This window comes from Hemicordylus capensis, chromosome 1 (genome assembly GCF_027244095.1).
Source record: "Hemicordylus capensis ecotype Gifberg chromosome 1, rHemCap1.1.pri, whole genome shotgun sequence".
Classification (NCBI taxonomy): Eukaryota; Metazoa; Chordata; class Lepidosauria; order Squamata; family Cordylidae; genus Hemicordylus; species Hemicordylus capensis.
Window position 1 is genome coordinate 323,906,722 of NC_069657.1, and position 19,433 is coordinate 323,926,154.

Consider the following 19,433-nt stretch of genomic DNA (forward strand, 5'->3'; position numbering starts at 1 on the left):
CTCCCTTGTTCCCAGACCACTTTGTATGTCTTTGTTTTAGTTTTACTGGGGGTTTGGTTTTTATTTTGAAACATTTCTTAAGAGGCTGAGATTGAGCTCCTTTGTGACACCATTTCTGTGTAGGGGTGCACATCTAGCCTTTTTTTTTTTTTTAGGAGTAAACAGTCTACATGACTATTGCACCCAGACCCAAGGAGACACGGACACAGAAGTATTATGGAGGAACTGGTCACTTTATTAGGGGTACAAGGTTTTAAGACAGTGCCTGCACAGGCACGGCAGCTGGGGTTGGCATTCAGAGCAGCAACAGTGCGGGCTCGGATGGGGGGGGCACCACGTGGCCACCCCCGCCCTAGAATCTCATGGCACAGACACCTCGGCTCCAGGCGGCCCACCTTCCAGAAGGGGGCGCCCTTCGTTGCCGACCTAAGGTCAGGACCCTGCAATTTACATCACCTGTCCGACGCTGTAAAGCCATACGGAAGGGTGTCGGTTGCAGGGAGGTGGGAGCAAGGCAGCATCCCTGATCTGTAAAGCCTCAAGGGATCTGCCCCTCCACCTTACAGCTAAAGCTTACCTAAGGTGCCGCACCGCATCAGCCGCTCACCTCCGCACTGTGCCCGCCACAGCGGGCGTCAGCCTAGCTTGACGCCCCACCACCCCACAGGCCTAACAGCACTGTTGCCAACCCCAGCCGCAGATCGTCTAACAAATACCTCATACCAAGGGGGGACAAGTGCACCCCATCACCCCTGAATAACTGGGGGAGCGAGAACGCGATGTCGTTGTGTGGGATGCACCCACCCCCCTTTGAGGCGATGAAGCGCGCCATGGCCGCGTTCACCCCGCGCCTAGCCCTATCTACCTTGTTCTGCTTCACCGCCCCCCTCCAGACTCGCCGCTGAGTGATGTCAGACCAGATGACCACCAGCCCCGGGCACCAGGAGAGGGCGACCACCAGGTCCTGGGCAATCTGTCTTGAGAGCGAAATGCCAGACTGGTCCACCAGGTCGTTGCCTCCAAAATGCAGCAGCAGGACATCCGGGACAGGATTCCCTTCCAGGAACTCGTGCAGCATCGGCAGGAACTGGGCCCTCCGCATGCCCCGCCGGCCAAGCCACTCCACAGTGGCCCAACGCCCCAAACCAAGCTGGGTTCCAGGGTCGGCGCTCTGCTCCCACTTGCGTGCCCAGAAAATGAAGGAATGGCCCAGTATGAGGACTCTTGCGCGCTGCCCGGCCGCCCTCGGCCCAGCCGACTGAGGCCCTGCGCAAGAGGAGAAAGCGTTAGGAGTGGCACAAATAAATGGTTCGTGGGTGGGGGTGGGGTGGGGCAGAATTTATGCGCCCATCTACCGCACGTATCGGCGGTAAGCCGCTGACCGCCACCTGCCCAGCCGCCGGATTTCCGGGCCCGAATAACCCATCCGAGCAGCCATGGAAGCCGCCCCAATCCGAAAGGAGTGGGGGGCCAGATCCTGGGTAGGCACCCCCGCCGCCACAAAGGCTCTCCTCATCACCGCCCAAAACTGGAATTGGGTCACGTGGCGCCCATTAGCGTGGATAAAGAGGCACCCCATAGCTGAACCCCTGGCCTCCGTGTAGTCCTCCAGTGCACGGACTGGGCACAAGCCCGGGTCGCCAGCGGCATGCAGCGCGACACTCTGCCCCTTGCCTCTCTGATCTGTTTTTGAAAACCTAAGGTGCAGTACCACCCGGGAAGCACCCACGGTGAGGTCACTGAATTGAAGTACCCTACTCGTGGGGCCGCGCCTGCTCCTGGGGAACATCTCTCCAACCCTAAAGGCCCCGAAGAAAGCAACCAAGGCTGCCGCCCTGAACAGGACCTCCTCATAAGGAGACGCACAAACCCCAGCAAGTTGCCGCAGTGCCAGCTGCAGCGCCTCTGGGGTGACCGGCCTACGTCGGTCAGGTTGCACGGGCGTCTCCCTCGCCCAGCCCTCCAGCATGCGCCGGACCCTGAAGTCCCCAGAATGGTCGGGGAGGCCCCTTGCTTTCCCAAAGAAAGCCAGCGCAGCCAAATGGCCGGCCATGGTGCTCACCGCCAGCCCCTGGGCACGGAGGTGCACCAGGTACTGCATCAGCTGTTCCGGCGGCACAGGCCACACATGGACCAATCCTACCTGAGCTCTAAACTGCAGAAAGGCCCTGACCCTTTTGTCGTAGGCAACCTGTGTCCTGGGCGCTATGGAGGCTTGGATGGCCCTAAACGCCTCTACATCCCAAGGTTCCACAACCATTCGGGCACCTGCTCGGGCTCCTTGGCGGCTCCAGGTGCCAGCTTCCGGAAGCGCTGCATCTGGAAGCGAGACAGGGCATCTGCCACCTCGTTCTGCACCCCTGGAACATGCTGGGCGGTGAAGAGCGTGTTATGGCGAAGGCATGTTAGAACCAGGGCCCGCACCAGCCCCATCACCCTCTGTGATTTGGAAGTCTGGCTATTAATAATCTGAACCACGGCCAAATTATCGCACCAGAAACGCACGACCGAGTCCTTGAAGGACTCGGCCCAAATGTGCACCGCCACCACAATGGGGAAGAGTTCGAGGAAGGTGAGATCCCTTGTGATTCCCCGTTCCGACCAGCTGCCCGGCCATCGTTCCGCGCACCAGCGCCCTCTCAGGTACAGGCCGAACCCAAGGCCGCCCGCGGCGTCTGACTGAACCTGGAAGTCGGCCTCGAGCAGCTGGGAAGAACGCCAGAATGACACCCCATTAAAGGACTCCAGGAACCTGAGCCAGAGCCCCATATCCTCCCTCATGGCGGTAGACACCCTAATGAGGAAATGGGGTCGATTACACCCCACCATGGCGTCACACAGGCGCCTTAGAAAGGGGCGGCCTGGAGCCACCACCCTGCAAGCGAAGTTCAGGTGGCCAACCAGCGATTGCAATTTGCGTAGCGTTACCTTCCTAGCCTCTCTGCATTCCCTGAGCAATTCCCTCATGATGCTGAGCTTGTCCCCGGGGAGGCGTGAGAGCTGTCCCACCGTGTCCAGCTCTATCCCCAGAAATGTAAGCTTCGTGGTTGGGCCCTCTGTCTTGTCCTTAGCCAGTGGCACCCCCAGATCCCCGCAGAGTGCCCTGAATGAGCGCAGTAAGTGTAGGCATTGACCAGAGCCCTCCCTTCCTCCGAAAATAAAGTCATCTAAATAGTGAGCGGAGGAGCGTAGCCCCGCCCTCCGGCGCAGTGCCCATTCCAGCATAGAGCTGAAAGCCTCAAAGGCCGCACAGGAGACCGAGCATCCCATGGGGAGGGCTCTGTCGATGTAAAATCCCCCTTTAAATGCGAAGCCCAAAAGGTCAAAGTCATCAGGGTGCACGGGCAGGAGGCGGAAGGCGGATTCAATGTCGCACTTCGCCATCAGTGCCCGAGGCCCGCAGCCCCTGATCATGGCCACAGCCTCATCAAACGATGTATACCGTACTGAGCAAAGGTCCGCCGGTATCCCATCGTTAACCGAGTCGCCCCTTGGGTAGGACAGGTGGTGGATAAGCCTATACTCTCCCGGCGCCTTCTTAGGGACCACGCCCAAAGGGGATACCCGCAATGTTGGCAGTGGCAGCCTGTCAAAGGGGCCCAGCACCCTCCCCAGAGACACCTCCTTGGCTATCTTTTTCGCTACTATGTGTTCCATCCCCCTAACCGATTTTAGGTTGCGTGCAAAACTATGGACCCGCCTGGATTGGCACGGAATCCTAAACCCCTTCACAAAACCGTCCTCAATATAGCGTGCGCGCTCCCTGTTGGGGTAGTCACGCAGCAGCCTCCGGAGCACCGGGATTTTAATTGGGCTGGGGCCCTTTTCCAGCCGTGGCTGCTGGGCCCTTTGCCCCTCCCGGGCCTTGGTATCCCCCTTTTCCCCTAAGGGCTTTGGCCCGCTGGCAGTAGATACTGGCGTGCCGCCCACCGCAGAAGCCACAGTCATGCCGGTACTTGCACGGGGAGCGGGCACACTTCCCGTTCTTGTTAAATTCCCAGCACACCAGGGGACCTTGAACCCCCTGTGCGCCTGAGGCCGAAGCCGCTGACGCTGCCGGTGTTTTGGAAATGAGGTGCCCGCTGTCGGCGCGCTCGCCAACCAAGGGCCTCGCGGGTGTCATAATCTGAAGCCATAACTCGGGGTGCTGCCTTTCCCAGGATATACCCGCATTGCTGGAGGCGCGCTCGCGGAACGCTTGGTCGTAGCGCTCCCAGGCATTACCAGCAAAGTCCATGAAGGCTCTGTGTATAATATCAAAATACTTAACAAGAGCGGGGCCCCGCTCTGGATATTTCTGCATCAGAACACCCATGTAGATTGTGTACCCCGAAACCCAATTTGCCCAATTATGCTCAATGGGCTTCCGCTTTGTCCTCTCCTTGTCCTTCCCCTGGGACCCCTCCTTCTCCAGTGGCTCCGGCTCCTTGAAGAGCAATTGGAACACGTCAATGCACTCTCCTTTCCAAATCCGTTCCTTAACTGCTGGAAGGAGGTGGTCCCCCAAGGGTACGGGCCCATCCCCAGTATGCCAAGCAGAGCTGAACTGTGCCGTTGGCCCCTGGGTGGGCAAAGCAGCGCTCCCCCCTTGCCAGACCTGATTACAGGTGGCGTGTGGAGATGCCCAGTTAACTGGCCCTGGGAACCACCCGTATGGTCCGTAGGGGGTGCTAAAGGGCAGTCCCCACGGCCAGGCCCCCTGTGGGGACTCACCATTGTCGTCCCTGCCGTCTCCTGGTCCTGAGTCCGCTGGTTGTGTCGTGATCCCCGCTGGTTCCTCGTGGGCAGTTCCCGCCGCCGCCTCCAAAGCTGCTAGACGGTCAGCAAAGCCCTGCATTAGTTTTGCCTTCTTTTCCGCCCTGTTTGAATTTTTTGCATGTGGGGGCACCCCCGAAGGCCCCCCGCCCGCCTCGTCGCCCTCTAGAGTGGTGCGCTGCCTCTCAAGGGCCTGCAGCCGTGCTATAAACGCCCTGATGGCACCCAGTTCCAAATCGCCCTCATCGTCGGAGGAGGATTCGGCGGGTGCGTTTGGCCTCTTAGGTGGCCGCGTTGGCTTGCCACCCTTCTTGGCTGGAGCCTTCCCACCCTTTTTAACTGGGGCTTTCTTAACTGGGGCTTTCTTAGGGCCCATGTCCCAAAGGATGAAGCTTATGGGCCTGTACCCTGCCCTCAAGTGCGTAAACGAGTGACCTGGCCGGCGCAAGGCTGACTGAGGCCTACGCTGGCAAGGAAGGCCTATGAGTCACAGCGCCTGCCCCACCTAGCCGTGGTAAGGCCCAGCCCCACTGAAAGGCCCCCAAATGAAGCTTAGGCCAGGCAGGGGAGGCCCACGAGCCCACCAGGGAGGCCTAGTCAATGCAGGCCCCCCAAATGGGTGTGTGGGGGGGGGGTTAGGCCCTACAGGCCCGACAATAAAGGCAAAGGCCGCCCTTAGCAGAAGGCCTAAATGGGCCCTGGGTTGAAGGGGTTCACACAGTTCAAGCCAACACCCCCAACGTCCAATCAACCCTCCCCCAGATGACCGGGTTAGTCAATTGCCCCCCCGCTGAAGGCCTGGTGCGGCCTACTGAGGGCCTGGGGCGGCCTGCTGCCCTCACTCGATGCTGGGCAGCTTGGGCCTGCCGGGGCCTAGAAGCCCTTGTGTGGAGAGGCCCGAAGATCAAAGGCCGTTCCGAGGAGGACTTAAAAGCCTCTCCTGTGATCCCCCCAGAGCCCGTTACCACAGGCGGCCGGGCTACAGAGGCCCTGGCCGCCCAGCCGCTCCAATCCGCTGCTCGCTCGAAGGGCCGCTGCACTGCTCCCCGACGTTCCGCTCCCGTGGGCCTCCTGCTCCGGCTTCCGATTTGGGTACCCAGCCAGCCACGTGGAGGCCCCGAAGCCGAGCAGCAGCACGTCCTTCCTTCTGCTCGGTCAGGGAAGGACTGAGCCAGCACAGGCCTGCTGCCGGTTCACTGCTGCTAGCCCCGCCTCCGAGACGGAGCCGGGCCAATGGGAGCTAGCTCCCAGTGCCACGTGCTCCAGGGGGTGGGGCTGAGGGCAAACAAGCCGCGCAGCCTAGAGCGGCTGCGATCGGCTGGCTTTTCACACTCCCCAATTACACAAAAACAAGACATCACATTATTGTCACTAAAAATTCTCTTATAGTAGGATTGCATAATGGCTAAAACGTACTTATAGCATGTTTTCAATCATTATGCAGAAAGGCCCTGAATCAAAGGTATGAACAAAATTCACCATATAATTCTAAGAGTGGAATACAAAGTGGTACAGTCACCTTAAATGGCGCAGTGGGGAAATGCTTGACTAACAAGCAAAAGGTTGCCGGTTCAAATCCCCGCTGGTACTATATCAGGCAGCAGTGATATAGGAAGATGCTAAAAGGCATCATCTCATACTCTGCGGGAGGAGGCAATGGTAAACCTCTCCTGTATTCTACCAAAGAAAACCACAGGGCTCTGTGGGCGGCAGGAGTCAGAATCAACTTGATGGCACACTTTGCCTTTACTGGGATTCATGACACTTTATATTCCACTGTGGTTATTCTCAAGCAGATATTGACAGTCATGCTGACAGCAGCACCATAGTGGCTACACACGCACATGAACACATCCCAAAGGGAATAGGTTAAAATGGCTGGAAAAGAACCTGAAAGTATATATTATTCGTTACATAACTATGCATATCCCACTTGACATTGAAAGCAATTATTCTATCATGAAAAGTAGCCAGGTAGGCACTCTTGAGATACTGAAGGACAACAGCTGCACAGTGACCAGAAACCTGACATTATTGATCGCTGTCAATATGTAGAGACAATTATTTGACAACATGTTCTTTTTTGCACATCCACCCCTCCATGGATTTCTTCTAATCTTATTACTCATATACATTTTTTAAAAAATAGACATAAGATAAATAGTGAATGTACTGAGATTAATAAAGAGCTATGAATCAAAGTCACAGCATGGGTTACTGGTGAAGAAAAGAACACAACTGTAAGAAGAAAGTTGGAGGGGGGAGGCAGAAACTTCAAAGCTTTTTTTTTTTTTTTTTGCAAATGGGAGAAAAATGACAGCAGAATGAAAGGTACACTGTGCAAACAATGGGATTAATAGGGAAATAGGTGGATTGGAGATAATATTCTCCCAAGAAGCATTGTGGGTCAATCTGACTAGAAATCAGATTCATTGGGATTTAATTATTGGTGCTGCACAATAAAGAAATTTTAGTTCCAGAATGAATGGCTAGACAAGTGGATGGAACTAAAATTTCTGTATTGACAGGGGAAAGAAACTTGCAGAACTGTAAAATAAAGGAGGCAATGTATATAGAGAAGTTAAAACCATATATAAATGTTAAGAAGGAGATGGTTCTGGCTATGAAATGCATTAGTCTTTGAACGATGAAAGCTGTGTTAATTTTTCTTTCCTCTGCAGCTGTGAGGTTTCTCTCCCTCTTTTCTCCCCCACCTATTGCTTATCTCATGGGAAGGAATTTAAGAACCACTGAGACATTCAGCCTGTATTAGCAACTGAAGATGGTGTTTTTTACACTGAAACTGTTTTGCTTTTAACCTGTAACAACTGGTGGTTGATATTGTATTTTTTGCACAAATGAAGAGGTCTTGGTGGATGGAACTATATATGTTCAGGCCTGGGGGTGGAGTCTAGGTTGCATTTAAGCTTCTTACTTGTTCAGAATTCAAACAGGTTCTCTCTCAGATGCATAAGAGATTGTTGTTTTTAGCTAGTGTTTAAGAAATAGGTTGCATTCACATATAACGCAGAACTGCAGGTCCAATGAACCCACAGTTCCACTCCCCCTCTCCTGTTCTCCCATCTGAATTCAGAAGAGCTCCTTCTCTGCAATTTTGTTGACTACAGAAAGAAGGGGAAACTGGCTGCCTGGGCTTCCTTCTTTACTGAAGGGCAACCAATAGCAGCCACAGCAAGGGAGGAGCTCAACTTTGTTTGCAAAGCAACTAGACTATGGTGCCAGTGTTCAGACATAATGCAGCACCACAGAACTGGAGATCCAGGTGGCAGACCTCACTATAAACCGAAGATACAAATCACTGTCCAAGGAGGGAAATAATAGGTTCATTTTCTGTTTTGACTGCGGTTTCCCGCATTCAGATGTACAGGTTTTTAAACCGGAGGTCCCTTCAGCTCCAGTTTCATGTTATGCGCAAATGTGGCCATAATAAATGTTCAAGCTCTTGTTTCGTGCAACTAAAGCTTACCCTATGCAATTATTTATAGAAGAAAAGTAATCACTCTGCAACAATAAGAAATAACAAACGAGAACAACTCCTTGCTTGTGACCTTCTCCAAAGCATCTGGTTGCTTCTTCAGAATGGTGGGCTAGATGAATCTTTGATCTGCTCTAGCAAGATGGTTCTAGCTTGCTGGTTCAAGCCAGGGCCATCCATCATCCTACCCTCATAAAAATCTAGAAAATCCAGCCCACAGTGCCACAAGCTATACAAATGGACTGCTGAAACTGAAGATCATAAAGAGAGAGTGAAGAGCAAGTGGTTCCAGATGATTCCAGTGATTAAATCATGATTTTAAAATTGAATTTTACTACACCTGTGTTAAACCAAGATATCCTAACAGTGTCCTAACAGGCCAGTTCAAATATTTCTTCAGTGATCCACATAGGTGGTCTCCATGCAGCTGTAGTAATACAGTATGCACATTAGCTTCTTCTGCAGGTTGGCCAGATTGTTTGCTAAGTGATCACGCCACATGGATTGTCACGTATGGAGAATGCGAAAATACTGCATAGACACAGTTCACCCTAGTAGTCATTGCAGCTTCAGACAATGTATAAAGATGTAATATGAACAACTGGCTGGATTTTTCTCCAGGGGTCAGTTTCACTGGCCAGGTAGACACCATCTCGAAGGCACTGCAGGATCCAAAAGTCCAGACTTGACTTGCAGGGCAAATACAAGTTCCAAGTCAAAATCATCCAATATGTATAACCCTTGGCTGACATGGCCTATATAAATGGGACTTATGTAGGTGCAGGTACTAGTGCACAAACCAGCTGACTCCATGGGAAGCTGATTCAAGTTAATGTAGCTGCATGCATCCCCAATCACACAAACATTATTCTCAGTGATGGTCACACCACTGAGATCGCTTTGAGTTGTCCCATTGTGAGTACACGAGGTAGCAATCATGCTGCATTAATTAACCTGAAGTCCAAATTGTATATGATTGGGATTGTATGTTACTATGGAGGTGTAACAACAGTGCCATTCATTTCCCATGCCACCAGTAGCAAAGGAAGCCCTGGACCATGAAAACTATGGCTATTTCAGTGCTTCTCCAGACAGTGAACATAATTTTCAAAGGACTGCTGTGAGAAAAGCTGCAGCATGGAGCCCTCCTTCATGGGTCAGGGTTTCTTACATTACCTCACAGCATGGGAAGGACTAGCACTGCTGAAGCTACCACACCACCAAGATAAGAACCTAATCTGTGCAGTGTTAAGTCTAGAAGAAGAAATATGAGAGACTTTGTCCTTTACAGAACCAAGGAGGCCTCTATTCTCCGGTGCAACACACCTGACAGTTCTTGTCTCTCCTGCAAAGGTATAGCAGAGATAATGTCTTACTTCTCACATGGATACTTATCTTTCATTCCCCACGTGTGATATAGTCTTGTTGATATTTTATCCTTTTTCTGTGTAAATAGTGCCTGTGCAGCAATCTCAGAGCAGCAGTCCTTTGTGTTAATATTCTTTTAAGCAGTGAAAATACCTTAAATGGTTTTCAAAGCTACTCTTCCCAATTGCAGCTACTCTATCAATCATATTTGTTTCCCGCATATATAAATAAATATGAATAAATCATACTTATTTGCATTAAAACTTTGTAAGGTAAGTTAGGCTGAGAGACAGAGACTGCCCAAAAGCCCAGTCAGAGTAGGATACTTGGGTGTGCTCCCAATCGGCAGCCATGTGATCAAGGTAGGAGGAGGGGAAAGTGATCACGTGGGAGGCTGGAGCTGGGTTGGACAGTTTTTCCTCCACCCTCAGTAAAATGCTGGAGAGAGAATCTGGCTAGAGCACACCCATCCAACCCTGCTCCCACCTCCTACATGATCACTCTCTCTCCTCCGCACTCCTCCTACCCAGATTTTGATCTTGTAAACGAGTCTTACGTTTATCCACTGCATCATTTTGACACTGAACACACAAGCTAGCTCTACAGAGTTCTACAGACCATTTATTTTTTACTTTTTAAACCAATGAGTTTCAGAAATGCCTAACTCTGGCTAGACAATGTCAAATTTTTGTAGTCTTTTGACCACACAGGCTAGGAATTTACTTTGGTATATTTTGAATGAAAGCCAAGACTATGGTGTAATTACCAGAGCCTATATTGCACTATATTTTAATGTGGCCTCACATAAAATTAATAAACTGATTGAAAACAGACTCATATTTTTCATTTAAATTTGTCTTATATGAAGTGAAAAATTGCCTCAGCACATCAGGCTTCCCCTGGAGGATACTGCCTTATTTACCATTGGCAGAAGTCAAGAAAAGGCTATTGAGGGAAGAAGGATTTCTCTGTTTGCTATATTGCTTCTAGAATTGTAATGATTACCTGACAGTCTTCTCTTTTTTTAAATCTGCTTCCTCATTTTAACAAATAGTTCTAGTGGTAATTACCAGATTTATGCATTCTTAGAAACTCAGCCCACGTGTGATAATAGCACAATTTGATATTTATGAAGTGCCACTTTCCTATAAACACAGAAATGCAGTTAATTATCCCTGGGACGTTTATTAAGACTGAGAAGTAGAAAAATAATGAATGGGTACATCATTTAGTCATTAAAATATTTCTGATTATTCATCTCATTCATAAGTTACCCTTGTACTTAATTTTAGAATAGTTACTGCGAGTTTTGAAGGTCAACTATACTTTAAACCAACAGCTGTATTAGTTTATGGCCCATCCTTCTGGGCTGTCAGCTTTTTCTGCCAGGGCTTCAGCGTCTTTTAATGGGTGATTGCACAATAGGTTTCTTCACATGAAAATGCAGTGATGGGGAAAGTTTCACATGGTGAATTTCTCCATGCAAGATTAAGACTGCAACCCTATGCACATTTAATTGGGAATAAGTTCCATTTAAAATATGCATTGGGTTTAGCTTTGAAATCTGCTAAAGTCACAGGAGCCCTGGCAGAAAAAAAGTTGGTATCTAGGGATCCTCCTAGTATTATACTTATACAAGTTCTGAAGTACAACAAGGAGAGCAGGAAAGGGGTGCCTTTCCCATCTAGTTATTTTTTCAATAAAAACTGCTCTTCCAATATGCTTTTTCCCCTGAAGGGGAGATAAATTTATGATACTGCTTTTCATTAAAGGGGTGGTGGTGAGCACATGTACATTTATTTGCATGTTCCAATATAGTGTGATGACTCACAACAACTCAAGTGATGACTCACAACAACCTTACCTTATACCTACTAGATTCCAGTCTGCAATGACATATTACCTGCTGAATTCAGGGGGCTTTCCGGATTGGACACTACAACAGTGTCACTATGTGTCTGTTAAGTGTCCTTCTGTACTTCCTGTGTTTCTGCATCACAGTCCCTGCACTGTCAGCAAGGTGCTGTTCACATTTCTGATGCCTTCTTTGGGGTTTTATTGCTTCGTTACAGTGCTACAAAGTTTTTTTTTTAAATACAATTTGTTTATACATTGTATTAAATACATTGTATTTTCCCATTGCAGGGAGGTTCGGCAAGTTAGAAAAGACTGCTCCCCCTGCTGGTGGCTTTGTGCAATGACCTCTATTTATATTTTCAAAACGATTTTCAAACTAATCTGTCAAGCCAAAGTAAACTACCACTGAACAGCAGGTAATCTGGAAAGCACCCAGAACATTTGAGCTTAAGCCAGCATTTGAATCATGGTCTAGACCACGGTTGCACTCAAATGCTCTGGTGGGCTGGAGCTGAGGTCAATTTTCAGCATGATGTGATGTGTGGGGGCTGAGGTAAATTTCAAACACATTAATTAATACATTAAAATTAATGAGACCGATTATTAGCTTCTTGTGGCTCTTTTCCCTCTGCCAAGGAACCTACCATCTTAACTAAGGATAGTGGCCAGAAAATAAGCCCTGTTCCTGCTCAGTCAATGGGGCACCTGGGGTGCATGCCAGTCGCAAACAAATGCCAAGTCCTCTCCTCTCCCTAAGTTGCTCTTGTTTCCATGCTGCAACCCTAGGCATGTTTACTTGGGAGTAAGCCTTACTGGGTACACTGTGGGATATATTTCCAAGTAAACATGCATAGGATGGTGCCTGTAGAGCAGGGATCCAGATGTTCTTGGACTTCAGCTCCCATAATCCCCAGGCCCAGTGGCCTTTGGCTGAGGATTATGGGAGTTGAAGTCCAAGAACATCTGGGGGCCCAACATTGAGGATCCCTGCTGTAGAAGACACAGGCTGGTCTCCTCGGAGTAGAGGGAACTGACCAAAAGAGTGACCCTTTACCTTTCTGGGGTGTGCTCTGTCTGTGCCCACCTGATGTTGTGGTTGCTGCTGTTCCAGCCCACTCCGTTCACTGCTGCTGCTGCTGCTGCTGCTCAAGCAGCAGCAACTGGCTCACTCATTCGTGGGTCCATTGCTGACCCATGCATCTCATCTGGTTTCAAGCAGACATCTACATTGAGCTGTTGCTGCTGCTTGTCATTGGGACACGCCAAGGGCTCTTCATGACTGCTGCTGGTGCTGGAGTAGGAGTCATGAATACTCCTATCTGGGGGCCAGCAAAATAGTCCCCATGGGTCAGATCTGGCCCTCAACCCTTATGTTGCATAGACCTATGTTGTGCACAATGTTATGTTAGACTGCTCTGGACAGACCCATACACTTGTCCCTTTTAGGAGTATTTTGTTGTTACTTGTATCTACTAGCAACTTGATTTCACTGGAGGGGGGTGCTCTGCTAGCTGACGTTACCCCATCACTTTCTTTATCCCAAGCTGGCTTGAGGCTCCTGGGAGTCTACAGGAAGTTACCAGTTAGGAAGCACTTAATATGAATCTGTACAAACTTTTCTTCCTATTTACAGGCAGAGCTTGCTCATTCTGCTTGTTCTCATCTGCATTTAGAGCAAAAGCTTTGAAGAACGCAGATCCAATATAAAGAAAAGTTTGACCAGGAAAGCAGAGTTCCCAGTCGCATCAAAAGAAGTATAAAACAGCATTATACATTACCATTCTGAATTGCTCAAGATGGTAAATAAGGATCAGAGTTCCAGTCATAAAGGATAAGAGTATTTTGATCAACTTATATTAACCCAAACCAGGGCTGTGAGACATAAAACCAGGGCTGTGAGCAGGCATGACATAAAAAGAGGTTGCCTGCTAGCTATCAATGGAAAGGAAAGTGAGGCAACTTTCTTTTCAGAAGAAAAGCTGAGATTTGCACTCACTTACCCATTGGGCTGTTATCCATCTTTATGGACACATTCAAAACACATTTCTATCATTTGTTGAGCGTCTTGCTCGTACAAACAACTAACACCTTTTAAAATAGCTTGGCTGCATTCACACAACCACAAGAAGCAGGTTTAAATGTTTATCAGGATTAATAAGCCCTGTGGAGGTGACTATCAGCATTTTAGGGCAATCCTGGTCAAACTACCCAAGTTAACCAGCATTCAACCATGATAGATAACCAAGACTGAATCAGCTTCACAGGGTCACTAATACGGATTATGGCAGTTCTCACGAGAAGCCTAACTAGGGCAGCTCAGCCTGGGTTAGGCTGCTCTCGTGCAGTGCTGGGATCTGTGCAAATCCCAGCACGGCCTACCCACCTAACCCCACTTTTAAGCCCAGGCTTTAGCCAAGGTTAAGGGTGCAAGCACGCCCTTAACCCTGGTGCTGGAATCATACGTGTGCTCGGGCTGCTTGCAGCCCAAATGCACAGAGAGATGGGCGCCTAGAGCTCCTATCTCATGGGGGTATCCCCCTGTGCACTACACTCATTGCGTGGTGCATTGTGGGGTATGTGGAGGTGAGGATGCATTTTCCCGGCCTATGGAGGTCCACGTTGTGTGCAGCAGAATGGATCATGTGGGAGTGGTGTCCGTGCTTCCCACCAACGTTGAGGAATCATCTGGGGGTAGGTAAGTTTAGGGGAGCTTTCTGCCCGCCCACCCACCCTCCCTGCCTCCCGGTCATGTGAATACCATTATTAACTTTTGAATCAAAATGCTTGTGATTGTGTAAACCCAGCATTTATTTTATAATGAAAAAATTTCTGCTTTCTTATTAGCTATTATTTTATTAGATGGAATTCCGTCTGAGCATATCCTGTTGAAATGTTGGTTTGCATTGTAACTTTAGTTTTTTGATAGGCACAAAAATTCAGTTCGCAACATTTCTTATATCATTTTGGCTTTATGAATGTTGAGCTTCCTTTTAAAAGAAAAGTAACTTGTGCCTGTGGATTATTATTTTTTTAAACAAAACATAGGAGTTAACATTTACAAAGCCTTCACAGAACAATAGCCAAGTACTTGCCTAATTTAAAGTACTCTGCATCCTTGTATGTACCTTGGTCTCTAGTGAGATAATCATCAGAATTCTAAGGCAGTTGTCAAATTCAATAAGATAATTTAAGGGTAAAGGTGGATTTTTTTGTTTTTAAGTAGACCCTCATTTCTTCTGTAAGAACAGAATCAATTGCTGCAAAACAGTCTTTTTCCTTTTACAATTTGGCAGATATATTTAAAACTGCCCTCTTTTTCACTCAGCCATAATTACATACACTTCATTATGCCACTTTAAGTTTTATTTTAAATCTGCAGAACGGGTAATATTATTCCCCACACAGACACAGCAGCCTTGTGTAGCATCATTCCTAAATGGCTCAATGGAGCCATCCTTCTCAGCGTGTGCATAGCAGTGCACAGGCAGAGGCCGCTCAGGGGGATGGGTGACCCATGGGAATCCCTCTGCACTTTACTACCCAAAGAGACTGTTCACATGAGCAGCCCTCCTGGGCTTGCACAGCCCTACTGGGGTAGGGCTGCTCATGTGAAGCACCCAGGTTGGGACAATTCCGGCGCTGCCCCGCCAGGTTGCCCACGTTTTTTAACTGGCCTTTTACCTGGATGTAAGGGCACGATCGCACCCTTCTACCCAGGTCCCCGGCCGTGTATTTGCTTGGGCTGTCTACCCAATTGCGTGGCTGAGGGGGAATCCCTCAATGCACCACATTCTGCGTGCAGTTCATTTAGGGCTATCTAGAGGCTAGGCTGCATTGAATTCACCCGGCCTCCAGAACAGTGCACGGCCAGGAGCAGTGTGTTTCGTGTGGGCATATGAGCTGCTCATCCCACAGCAGTTCACAGAGCGTCTGGCGGGAAGGTAAGATAGATCTTGCCTTTCCCCCGCACTCTCCCCACCCCACTGTGAGGTCGTGAGAACAACCATACAGAATCACATTTATGTATAACACCGTTATTCAAGTCTGCCAATTATTTGCATCATTACTGTCTTTATTATTCAATCACAGATTTTACAGCCTTAGTTTTATTTATAATTGTGGAGCCGTTACTGTATTTATGGCACATAACCATTTCATATCTAGCTTTAGGCCTTTCTCTATCTTGCATTTTTCTTTTGTCAATATTGTTGTCCAGCTTTTCTTTTATCTTTTGGAAGAGACGCTGCTCAGGGTAAAACAGATCCTGTTTATTGTTTTGGATGGAAAGCTAAGCAAAACTAAGGGCCAAGCTCAAGGAAGTCATCATGAATCCATGTGCCCCTGTCTGTTACCTACGTCAGTCCTTGGACCACTCCCTGTGACTGGCTAAATCACAGCATTCCTTCAGGTATATACATGTCTGCACTGCTTTCCCAGCTCTTTCCCCTGTGAGCTCATATCCAAGGACTGAACCTGGGACTTCTTGAATGTGTAAGTATATATCCAAGTAGCCTTCTTTCCCTGGAGCATAAGTCTCAGGAACAAGACCATGGGTAAGACATATACCACCAGGAGTGTTGCAGTAGATAACCCCTTGCCCCATCCCGGTATGCGAGTGGACAGCCAGAGTAACAAGGTGTCAATTCCCTATCTGCTAGCCCTCATAAGAAGGAAAGGGATGCAACTGAAACAGTCACAGTGATTATTGGACAAGACCAGTGGAGGAGTGAGTTCTGCGGGCAACACACAGAAAAGGGATTGCCAGCCTTTCTGTATTTGCATGGCCCCTGTGACAGCTGCAAGGCAGGTAGCAGGGTAAGTTTCCCCTCTCATTGCATCCTCATGTAGGTACCACTGCCTTTGTTACTTATATTCCTGTTTATCATACACTCTGGAAAGGCACAGGAAAGGCACTGCTGTTGCTCTGCGGGTGCTGTTTCTCTATGGGCTTGCCTAATTTATCCTTCCAGGTCACCTGTGCTTCTCCAGAGTGCCTGACAAACAGTACTGTAAGTAACAGGCTCCCCCCTGGTCAGTGCTGCTGCAGTAGGCCTCAGTGGTGATCTTCAAGGCATGTGGAACATCCTTGCCTGTGTGAGAGTTGCTTGTAGAAACTCAAGAAAAGCATGAAGAGTTGCTGAAACTGGCAGTACCTGGGCACTGCTGACTAAACAATTGAGACTCAGTGCTGCCATAAGTGCCCTTCCATTTCACATGCCCCAGCCCAATTTTCCATGGAGGCTATATTTGGAGATTCACTGGCTGGAGTAAATAATGTGGTCATTAGGACAAATCCATCCATCCCATATAGAGAGCTGTGTTGGAACGCTGTTGCAGTGGCTATTTGTTCTGCTCCAGGTACCCTGATTCTGATCCTCTGATTAAGAATTAGTTATTATTTCTTGTTTACACAGTCAGACAGGTGTTATTGACTGGTTTGTTTTATCCAGACATCGAGTCCTTCCCAAGGACCTGGGAAGGCTGAATTTTATCATCATTACTATTATCGTTGTTGTTGTTGTTGTTTACACAGTCAGACAGGTGTCCTCAGGGAGGAGTTGGGGTTTTAGGAATATTGTAACCACACTTCCCTGTTTGGAAATGGCCTTCCCTCTCCCCCAGAACAGACCCAGGCATGTTCAGCCATACCCAGAGCAGGTGCAGAACAGACTCAGAGTGGCCAGCACCAATAGGAAATGGGAGCACTCCTCCATTTTGTGTATTGTTGAGTCACACAGCTTCTAATCTGTCTGACGTGATGTGTCAGGTAGTGAGGATTCATTTTAAAAGAAACAAGATGGTTGTTTCAGGGGCTGATGTACAATGGCAGGCATATCTAGTGGAAATGCAACATTTTTCTAAATACAACAATGGATACAAGTAAAACATTTTTACTGTTGTGAATAATCTATCTAAATACACTTGGGGTGTACTTCTAAAAGACAAAATGGGCAAGGAAGTGGCAGCAGCTTTTAAAGCTATTTTATGAGAAGGTCAAAAACCTAGAAAGCTCCAGACTGAGAGAGTGAATTTTTAAATAAACCAGTAGGTGTCCTATTAAAGAAACAAAGAATACACCATTTTGTCATGAACAATGATGTCAAAGCAGCTGTGGCAGAATGTTTTAATTGAACTTTAAAAACTAGAATGTGGAGGTATTTTACAGCTCACAACACCTTCAGGTATATCAGTGTTTTAGCTTAACTCCTAAAGAGCTATAACCACAGTTTTCACAGAACCATTCAAACCAGGCCTGTGGATGTTAACCCTACCAATGATCTGGCTGTTTGGAAAGTTTATGGTAACACTATCCACAAAAAAGCCATGACTCCTATGAGAGAGAGAGAGAGAGAGAGAGAGAGAGAGAGAGAGAGAGAGAGAGAGAGAGAGAGATTTCAAAAATAAAGGAATTTTTGAGAAAGGTTGTGAACAGAACTACACCACTGAATTGTTTATAGTGGACTAAGCCATCAGAAGAACCAAAAGGCCTGTCTACTTGTTAAAAGATTACATGAGTGAGGCAGTTCATGGCAGCTTCTATCTTGAAGAAATACTGAAAGTTAAAGTGGGGGTGAGCAAGGTGTACAGGGTTGAAAAAATTCTAGATACAAAAGGTCATGGCAGAGTAAAACAACATTTTGGAGTGCCTGCTCCAAACCTTTGCAAACAGGTGTAGAACGGCTGACAGATGCAGTACCCACACAACTGGAACACTATTACAGAGGATGCCCCCTTTGAATATGTCAAGGGACTAAAGAAGCAATTCAGTTTACAAAAAGGGTATTACTCAACCATTACAGATTTGGTTGATGATATTAATGAAATTACAAGCACCAAGACTGCCCTGGAGGGTACAAACTTGCTTTATAACTCTGTGAATACACATATCCAGTTTCTGAGTCATGCCAATGCCTATACCTTTTCTGCGGAAGCTTTAATTAGCCCACATATTAGGACTCCATCCTAACACACCCACCAAAATATCCCCTTTCCATGCAGACATAACGGGTGGGTTTAACACACAGTTTGTTTATACTGACATTGTAGATCAGATAGTGGGAAACCACTCTGTGCCCCTTTTGCAAAACATCCCTCTTCAAGAGAAGAACAGTGAACATGTTAACATTGTTTATGACAAGCCCCACTTTAGTCCTGTGAGCAAACACCACATTGACATCATAACTGTAGAGATAAAGATGGACCAGAACAAAAATGTACCATTCCATTTTGGCAAGGTGATTGTGAAGCTACACTTTCGCCCCCGGAGAGGTGTGCAGTTTTAAAAATACCAACTCTGAAAAGTTATGGTGACCTGACTCTTTACAAAAATGATTACAGGGCCCAGGCAGTAAGGGCCCTCACCGGTTATGTGGGTGCACCAATCATGTATGATGCAGGTAAAGGGGGTATATTCCTTTTTGGACTGCTGCCCCCTTTTGATAAAGGGGTTGGAGATCCTTAAGCCACATGTTATAACAGCATCTCGAGGCATTGCTAAAGACGTGATTGGTCACATCACTCAAGCTGTTGTGAATAAAATGGACCATACCACAGCCTCACAAGAAGGATCTGGCCTCATGTGTATCAAAAGAAAACAAAAGGCATCATGTGTGCCCCTAACTGGACCTCCCTGCCCTCTTAAAAGAAAGGTTGTGAGCCAACAGAAGCCTCATAAGTGTAAGCAAAGACCTAAGAGGAAGAGGAAGAGCTCTGCTGGTGATATCTTTTAAACCACAATGGCTTTTATACATAGCAGCTCCGAAGAGTGCTCCAAATCTGAACTGGATCTGTTGCAAATTGCTCCTATGCAGACCCGTAGTGAAAGAAGTGTGTATGTTAAGTGCCACAAAAACCTTTCACATAAATGTTTACTAATCTAAATGATAGTTAATTGATATATTTATCAGGCAGCTCATCATCTGTAATAATCTCAGATACCTCCGAGTATTAACAGCAA

The 19,433-nt window shown here is 47.9% G+C and overlaps 1 protein-coding gene across 1 annotated transcript; it reads right to left on the reverse strand.

Moving 5' to 3' along the window:
- Positions 1-212: 212 nt before the first annotated feature.
- On the reverse strand, positions 213-6,072 carry LOC128341305 (uncharacterized). Its single transcript, XM_053287671.1, has 2 exons — positions 2,269-6,072; positions 213-1,266 (listed from the first exon to the last, which is right to left on the reverse strand). Exons 1-2 carry the CDS (start codon positions 3,946-3,948, stop codon positions 877-879), a joined length of 2,070 nt encoding a protein of 689 aa, XP_053143646.1. The 5' UTR covers positions 3,949-6,072; the 3' UTR covers positions 213-876.
- Positions 6,073-19,433: the final 13,361 nt, after the last annotated feature.